Below are 9,234 nucleotides of genomic sequence, written 5' to 3' on the forward strand. Positions count from 1 at the left end.
CGCGTTCGTTTGGTTAACTTTTTAGCTACTGTACGCCACTATAGTGACTTCTCATTAGATCCTCTTGTTAACAAATTACCATTATAGTGAATCGTTTGTTTGTTTTTTTCACGTTGAAAGCCATGTACATTATCGAACACCAGAACTACCAAAGAGGTCAGTTTGACCTACTTCGAACTTCTTTTTAAAATCGCACAATTACTAACGATACTTTTATCGAAATATTCGGTGACAATTATTAAGATAGAGGCACCAGTTATATTCATAAATTAATTTACGTTTCTCCCTTTTTAATTTCAGAGATATGTACGTGACCCGATATAAATAGCAATACGTTCACTGTTGGTAGTTCTAGTGTCAATTGAAACGACAACACAATTGTTTGTTTATTGTTATCGACGGAATAAACCTTCTGGTACAAAGTAGTGAACAAAAAAAAAGTATTTAATCTTTTAGCTATGTCGTTTACGTACAGTCCGCGGAGAAGCTACAAGGAGGGTACAGCTACGCGATTAGTCTCACCGTATATGAAAGGTTGAACCGTGCTTGCGTCGCCGATTGTTCATTCATTTGTTCAAAAATTCCCCAGCGGTGATAAAATCTATCAGACGTTAACGTTCGTCGTTTTCAGACACGAGTCGTCCCAGGAAGGACTCCGAAGTCGACGGGCAGGACTACCACTTCATCTCCCGTTCTCAGTTCGAGTCGGACATCCTCTGTCGAAAGTTCGTCGAGCACGGCGAATACGAGAAGGCGTATTACGGCACCTCCGTGGAGGCTATACGGACCGTTGTGAACTCGGGCAAGATCTGTGTTCTGAACCTGCACCCGCAGAGCCTGAAGATTCTACGGAACTCCGATCTGAAACCGTATGTGGTGTTCGTCGCGCCGCCGAGCTTGGAGAAGCTTCGACAGAAGAGGATCAAGAACAACGAGAGCTTCAAGGAGGAGGAGCTGAAGGACATAATAGAGAAAGCGCGGGAAATGGAGGACAAGTACGGCCACCTGTTCGACATGATCATCATAAACACGGACACGGACCGCGCGTATAATCAATTGCTGACGGAGATCAACTCGCTGGAAAGGGAACCCCAATGGGTCCCAGCATCCTGGATACAGTAAAACGCGGAACGCTTTTCGAGGTCTAACGACCGCGAAGGTCTGAGCCGAAACGATTCCGGAGGACTGGTTCTTCTATCTGGTGCCTGTTATACAATTTTACGTTTCGTACACGCGCGCATATGAAAACTCCCTGCCAGGCTATCGTACTCCAAGTACCGGCTGGTTTGGTGTTTGTAGTCTTCCGTGTCGCGTTTGTCGGTGCCATCGGATGTCCCCGAACGAGTATCGGTTCGGTCGGCGATCGTCGGAGCGGTTCCTCGAGCTCCAGCGAAAAATAGAAAAAAAAAATAAAGAACAAAGAAACCGAAGCACCGAACACGATCCAGGATCGATCGTCCTCGTCCAACGGAGTCGTGTCGTCCCGAGTATGGGTTCCACGTGGTGCTCGATTCGGCACGGTTTTTTCACTATCGACGCCGCGCGGTTCCGCTCAGGACCCAACTCCTACGTTCATTTGTACAGAGAAAGAGAGAGAGAGAGAAAGTGAGAGAGAAAGAGAGCACGCCGTGAGATAGAGATCGCGGTGTACCATTTTCCGTGTAAGACGCTAAGAGAAAAAAAAGAAACGACGAAAAAAAGTTTACCCAAAGATGCGTGAACCTCGAACAAGGGATCTCGCCCGCCTTCTTTCAGAACTCACCAGCCTTCTCTAGGATATACTGTCGCGAGCCACGAAGGATATTGAAGAACCGCGATAATCTCCGCCAGCAGGGGCATTTTCACACGCACGCGTAAAGTAAACAACTCGCTCAAGGAACGCTCCTGCTGATGTATTTTAATCCAGACACGGCCAAATTGTTAACTTGAGGTTTTTAACGTGATCGCGTCCCCCCACCCCCTAACACCCCCGCGTTAATCCGTGATTCGTTCGAAGACGAAACACCATTTATCTTCCCCCTCACACCCCGTTCATCGTTCGCCGTAGACACTCGTGTTCGTTTAGAGAAGAGAGAATCCGTATCCGTACACCTACATCCCCGTAGACGCCCGTTGACGCGTTAGACTTAGGCTCGCGCGCGAATCGGACTCTCGATGAACTTCAAAACCTTCGGTATTACTTGGTTCCTTCCTCCCAGCGAGTTGGGACGATTTTTCTCCGTTTTTCGTTCACGTTTCCTCTTCTTTACTCGACTTGGCAATAAAGGTCCTCGCGAACCGCGACCCCCTGATCGTAGGGTAGTGATGGGTACGAGCGAAAGTCGAGCAAGCGAGCAAAAAACGTTCGTTTCGATCCGGAGACAAAACTCGTGTCGAAAGTAGTTCAATTACGGTTTGGATCGTTCACGATTACGTTCATAGAACGCGTATTAAGGTTCGTGTATCGTAACGCTTCCGGTCGAATGTAACGGTCACCCTTCGTATGAACAAAAATCGTGTAATCCGAGTTACAGGGGAAAAGAGATTATTCGTATTGGTTGTAATAGCGCGATAAGAGCAATTACCGTTGTATTCGAGAACGAACAAAATTATGTCGGTGCAAGGAAATTGAAAAATGAAAAAAAAAAGAAGTTTCAAGTCACTCACGTTCGTAGTGAAAATAGTCTTGTCTGGAAAAGCTTTAGTCGTAGATGTAAAAATATTTCCGACCTAAATGTGTAAATCGTTACGAGAGTAAATTTGTAAGGTTACGTTAAGGACTAAAATAATATCGTTATTTACATACATATGTACAGAAGTTAAAAAGTGTGTGGAAAAAAAATCGTTAATAATTCTTACCTATGAGCGAAACAATAATAGTTAATTGTACGAATATCGTCTTCCGTTTGTAAAACTTGGATCGCTCGGTTTTTCCTACTGCGAGGAGAGCGCGAAACTTCGGCCAAAATTGTTACGACACACGAGGCTCGGGAAGTGGCCAAACCCTTACAACGTGCTTAACTTCGGTGTCGTGTAATCCAGCTAGAGGACGAAAAAGCGAGAATGGTAATTTTAGACGATCGTTTCGTTGATCTTAACGGAACCTCGCACCACTGTTGTGCCAAGTATTGAAAAAAAAGGACACGGAGAAACTGAGATGTGCCAAAATAGCGTCTGGAATTGTCTGTCCAGAGAGGAGTTGAATTCTTTTCATTTGTCGCGGGAAAGACGCGCGAAACGATAGGGAAAACAATTTATGTACGAGAAACACGCTCAACGGCACATTCGCATCCGTCATTATATTGATTCTGTAAATATTTGTGCACTTGTATAGAAAAAAAGAAGAAGAATAAGAAGTTCTATCATTATTATTATTATTATTATTATTAATATTATTATTATTCTTAGTAGCAGTAGTGGTAGCCTTATTTTTATTATTATTATTATTATTATTATTATTATTATTAATATTATTATTCTGATTATTCTCTCTGCTATTGTCATCGTATCACCCGTACTCTTTTTCTCGAGCGATTGAGACAGGCGTTTAGGCGATGCGAAAGAAGGTCAGTACGATTGTATTTTTAAGTGGTTAATCAAAAAAAAAAAAAAAAAAGAGAAAAACCTCGTCGACGTGTTTCGAGTGTGGATCCGTCTGTGGAATGCATGGGGTACTGCATCGTTAATGCGTTACGTACGGATATACGAATTTCTTCTGTATCTTTCGAATGTTGTTATCGTACCAACTACTTCTTTTGTCCTCCCCTCCACTCCATTGGATTGTGTATGTTGTTGTATATTTTTAAACTCGTAGTTACGCAACCCTTGCATTCGCGGGAAGCAACGCGAACCGCGAGAATACCGCCGCGCGACGGTGTTACTCGTTCGAAGTGTGACAATGAAAGTGTGTGACGGTTGCCGGTTCTCCGGATGCCCCGAGATATTTATATAATCGCAGTGTTCGCTCCGCGAGACGAGACGAGGACCGATAAATTTTCCGTAGGTAATGCGTTAAACGCCGAGTACTGTGCGTAGCGTGTGTTCAACGACCGATGCCTGTTCAAGCTGTGTGTACATTACTTACCGCTATAAACGAGTATGATTTCTTTTATTCGACGATCAGATCGATTTTATGTGTAAAATAAACGTACAACTTGAAAGAGGAAATATAATAAGTGTAGGGGTGCATAAACGTTTTGTATATACGTATAGTATATACGCGCGCGCGTGCGTTGTATCATCGCGTGAGTCTCGAGTAGACCAGGCAGGAATATCAAAATTCAACGTGCATTTTGTTAAATTCACTTGTTGTTGACTCCCACGGGGAAACTGTACAATAATTTCGCGCCGTTCGTTTTCTTCCAGCTCTTCTTCTTTCGCGCTCTTCCAACGTTCCGTGATTTCTCTCTCGCGCGGAAAGTAGTGATGGAACCAAGTCGCGTTTCGACACGCGATCGATACGCGTTCACGCACGAAATCGACACTCTTGTATCGAACCGAAAGAATCGTCTAGAAGGCTACCGTATCGATTACGGTCATGCTTCATAATACTCGACGATCAGTCTGAATAATTGATAACTTTTTGAGGTTAGAATTCGGCAAGTGGATTGTGAATTTGATGTAATACACTGCACACGCCGTACATATGTTTTCCATATTAACCACAAATATGTTAAATCTGCAGTTTGCCGGTGAATTTTCCATAATTAGTACTCGATATTTCAGATTTAAGGGGAAGAAACTAACGCAACAAATACCGCTCGTTAACTTTATAGTAATTGTCAAAAATGGTTATTTGTTCCACAGCAATATCAACAAGTTGATTTCGTTTTTCCAATTTCAAAATTTATCGTCTTAACGATAATGTTTAAATGGTATCGGTGCTACGAGTAACGTCGAGTGATAATTTATTTCGATATTGTTTTGGTACCTCAATATGATACTTGGGAATTGATAAGTATCGGTATTATTTAGTGTGTTGTTGATTTGGTCCCATCACTAGCGGAAAGCACGGATTTCCTCGTTCGACTGTATCAACCCTTACAAGCGCTCAGTCGATAACTAATCACGGCGTGCGGTGAACGCCTATAGGCGTTTAGAGACTGTACTTGACGAATACAACTACCGGATTCCCGCACACGATGCATGCCAAATCTTCGAATCATAAAATTACTACTGAAAGAATTAATAAGAGCGATACCATAGTGTCGTAAGGTCGTTTAAAAACAGTGTTGAGCAAATATAGGTAACTGCTTACGATGCTCAACGATTAAAATAATTGTTAATCGTTTGCAGCCGTCGTTAATTAAATTAATCATTATTCTTTGGTGGTGTTAAATCGAAAACATCGACAATTTTTATTTTATATACTTAAAATAATCAACTACATGGTATGTTCCTGACGATCTATCTTCGAATTCAAAAAAGTAATAAAATTATAAAATATTTTTAAGTGCACATGAAAGCACAATTGGGCACATTTATATCCAGATAACGAATAACGTTTTATCTAGATTAAAATTTGTTCAAATTTCGGTAGATGGACAAATAACAAAAATTTCTTATAATTTTATTATTTCTTCGACTTTTAAAATCTACAAGAATATATTCTTAAATAATTAAACGTTTTAAATATGTAAAAAAAAATTTTCGATGTTTTTGAATAATGATTAATTAATTAGCGATTAACGATTCATTTGATCGTTAATTGTTACTTCGATTCAAATTTGCCCAACACTTCTGCATACAAAAATCATGCGAGTCAAAAAGATAACAGCGATCAAATTTCACCTGTCCCGCCTCTGAAGTTATCACAGCTCGGTATCGAGTTTTTGACAACCTGAGAGACAATACTGTATCGGTGTTCATTGGGGCATTTTAAGTGGTATATGGGGTGTCGCAGCCAGGTGCCCCACAGAGCACGCCTCACCCTCTCCCCTCTTTCAAACGGAATAACGTATACATTTTTTTAAATTGTTCAATTACGGGTTAAATATTCTTTAATCGACTCAATTACATCGATCGATAACAAACAATGAAATATAATTCCGAAGCGTCGTTTACAATTACCATAATTATATTTTATTGTCTTTCATTGATCGATTTAATCGTACCAATTAAAGAATTCTCACGCTCGAATTAATCAATACGTAAAAATCAATACGGTGTCCCGTTCTTACACGATTAACCATTGAGTGGCGATTTCTAACCTTAAAATGGGTATACATTTTTGTAGTTTTGGACGGTTCTTGTAAAAACAAAAATAATATTCGTTCGAAACAATCTTTAATATTTTACACGGAAAATGAATTTGTCGCTGTTTGTCGATAGTTCCCGAGAATGTAGCTCGTGACGCTTTTTACACGGACCGCCCCATATAAGAGTACGAGAATATGTGTTCGCGAACGATACCAAAACGACGCGCAGTATAATTAGCAATACATAACATGAAGGTGATGTATTGTACGGAGAAAGACAGTCGGTCCTGGAAGTAGGTGCGCCTCGTAATTGGTCAGACGACTCGATCGACTGCGTAAAGTCTGTGCTGAACGAGAATTATTCAAAACTGTTCACCGTTCCTTGTGATATCGCAATCACATTCACCTTCACTCCCGGGACTGATCTTCTCTCCGTGCTGTACAGCGTACAATGCGGAGAAACATTCTAAAAATAAAAAAAAAATCAAGTATTCTTCCGAGACACGTTACACAGACACGTACACGTACAATTACGCATTGTACCATTAAAATAGGTCGCAAGCGGAAGTAAAACGGGTGTTCGAAGAAAAGAGTCGTTAACCTCGCGAAAGAAGAAGCCGTCACCCTTCATTACGGAAGAGGAACACTCGTGCGATACGTACATATGCGTACACGTATGCATGCACGCGTGTTTGGCGGGAAAGCAGCTATTCCGCGCGAAACAAAGAAGACGGAAGACCGAAAGATGCATTTCGTTTGGAGCGGAGGTCTTGGGATTGAATTCGATCGCGATTAGATTGTTGTTTGTCGAGCGATGTTGTGTAAATAGAAAGAGAAAACGAAGATTAGGCGTCGTATAGATGATTATATACAGGAACACGTATGTACACATATGCATATGAACGCGAGACTTCAATTCCAAGCCCGAGATATCCCGAGCTCGCAAGAGTGTCGCCGTTTCACTCCCTCCAGTTTCCTCCATATTCTGTTATATATATATTCCGTTAAATAAAAGTTACTGTAATATTTCTAAGGTCACTTGTCAACTTCACACAGCCCGATCGATATTATCGACGGCCCCGTCGATAACTGGTCGTCTACACAAGTCGCCGCCTGTCGAAAATATACGAACAATACAATCGATTGTTTCTTGTTTGATTCTTTTTTCAGAGATCAGTAACGACGATGAAAGGATTGCACGAGATTCGAGAACAGCCGCAAGAAACGAGGTAATCGAGAGGATATTCGATGTAACGATACAAAAGAGGTATTAGAGTTAGGAACCGAAGTTGTGCGTTGGTTCAGTGAATGTCTAAATAAAGATTTATGCGAACAAGCTTCCGTGAAGTTTACGATTAAACTAGCAGTGTTCATGAATAACGAATAATGTTTCGTCCGAGGAAAACTTATTCGAATGACTTTTCTTTGAGGTTATGAATAAAGTTGGTACAGAGTTGGGCGTTAGGTGAATAATGATTCATTCGATCAAACTCTTGAAGTTTTCTGGTAAACCAGATATTATTCGTGAATAATGCATAATATTTATTCCAATAAAAACAATTTTGAATAAATTCTCTTTGAGGTTATAAAAATTAACTTTTTATCCAAATACATTTTCTATAAGTTTACCCAAAAGATAGTGTCATTTAAATATTGGTCACGACGACTAAATTCTAACAAACAGGGAATTAAATTCATTCGAATAAATTCAAACACAAGTGAAAATGACAATTTATTCATTACCGACGAATAAATGCTATTTCTATTAAAAAATTGTCCGTTATTTACGTATGCACGTAGAATGTGTGTATGTGGTATTTGTACCGTGTATGTAATATGTGTGTGATGTTTGTAGGATCTTGTATGATATGTGATGTGTCGGTGTGTGATATTTATTTTCGTTATAAATCTATAATTGTTCGAAATAAAATGCGTCCAGCTCTGTTAGGAACAAATGGTAAGTTCATTGTTATTTTCAATTCTTCGTTTTCAAATGAAATGCAATAGAACAGTAATTATACAGAGTATCCAGTAAATTAGAACAACGGAGAAGGTAAATTCTAGTAAAAATACAAGTAAAATATATAACATAAATTCTCGCGAATTTTGTAGTGTCACAATATTATTATCTTATAAAATAAGCATGCATCAGGGTCATCCGTTAAGGATTAGTATTAAGCAGAATTAGCTTTAATTAAATTCATAGTGTTTTGGTTCAACGTTCAAATTCTTGCTACTTTTTTAATTGTTCTTTTAAACAAGGAATGCTCGTGTGGCAGTTATGCTATGATTTATTGAGCATCATTTACAAATGACGATTGTTATAGATCTTTTTCCGAAATCTCTCTCTTTTTTTCTTTCTTTCTTTCTCTGTATTACGATACGAGGTTTCTAAATTAAATTTTCGTGGAAGAGTCATGCTTCGCTGAAATTCCTAATTATGTACTCCATCTCGACACTGAGTTGCGTCACACTTTCTCTTGAACACGATAACCTCCAACCTAATTTGTCCAGGTCATCGTAGATCGATCGACAGATATCGATATTGCCTTTTATTTATTTAACAAAAGTATCCTTTCTCTATCCAAGTGTTCGAAAAGGTCGTCTAAAGAAAATCACACCGTCATCGTCGGAGTGCCTTTGGCGAAAGGGCTACGCGACGCCGCGAAGAAGAAAAGGGTAGTTAGCGATGGGTTTAAGACTCTTTAAATCCGATCAACCCCAAACTTAAAAATTTCGAATCCCCTCAAATATTACTCCTAGAGATTGCAAACAAAAAATAGATCTCTTAATGAATCTTACGAATCTCTTAAATATAAAATCATATTCTTACAGGTTAAACCATTTTTTCCTATTACCGAAATTTAACCCCGTTGGGGACGAAATATTTTTTTGCAAAAAAAAAAACAAGAATTCAAATTAACACAGGATTCATATTTTTATCAATCTTGTGGAAGGATGCTGCTTTGTATATCAATAGAAATTTAATTATAAATATTTATTCACAATGTAACGTCTTTGTTACAATATTTACAATTTATATTAAAATAAGTTGAAA

General features: G+C 39.5%; 2 protein-coding genes across 6 annotated transcripts in view; one reads left to right on the forward strand and one right to left on the reverse strand.

Annotated features, from left to right (window-relative positions):
• Nucleotides 1-7,204, forward strand: part of LOC143146776 (uncharacterized) — a 138,268-nt gene extending 131,064 nt beyond the window's left edge. For all 4 annotated transcript variants that reach the window (XM_076311388.1, XM_076311389.1, XM_076311390.1 and 1 more), the window contains one exon: nt 632-7,204. In XM_076311388.1, the coding sequence (XP_076167503.1) occupies nt 632-1,122 (491 nt within the window). In that variant the 3' untranslated portion in view covers nt 1,123-7,204. The remainder of the gene's footprint in view (nt 1-631) is intronic.
• Nucleotides 1-9,234, reverse strand: part of LOC143146777 (uncharacterized) — a 41,651-nt gene that overhangs the window by 4,199 nt on the left and 28,218 nt on the right. Inside the window, exon 2 of one of the 2 annotated variants that reach the window (XM_076311394.1) lies at nt 5,660-6,642. The exons of the other annotated variant lie outside the window; for it this stretch is intronic. Coding sequence (XP_076167509.1) covers nt 5,683-5,847 — 165 coding nt within the window. The 5' untranslated portion in view covers nt 5,848-6,642 and the 3' untranslated portion in view covers nt 5,660-5,682. Of the gene's footprint in view, nt 1-5,659; nt 6,643-9,234 lie in introns of those variants that run through there. 2 annotated transcript variants of the gene reach the window in all.

This window comes from Ptiloglossa arizonensis, chromosome 5 (assembly GCF_051014685.1).
Source record: "Ptiloglossa arizonensis isolate GNS036 chromosome 5, iyPtiAriz1_principal, whole genome shotgun sequence".
Taxonomy (NCBI): Eukaryota; Metazoa; Arthropoda; class Insecta; order Hymenoptera; family Colletidae; genus Ptiloglossa; species Ptiloglossa arizonensis.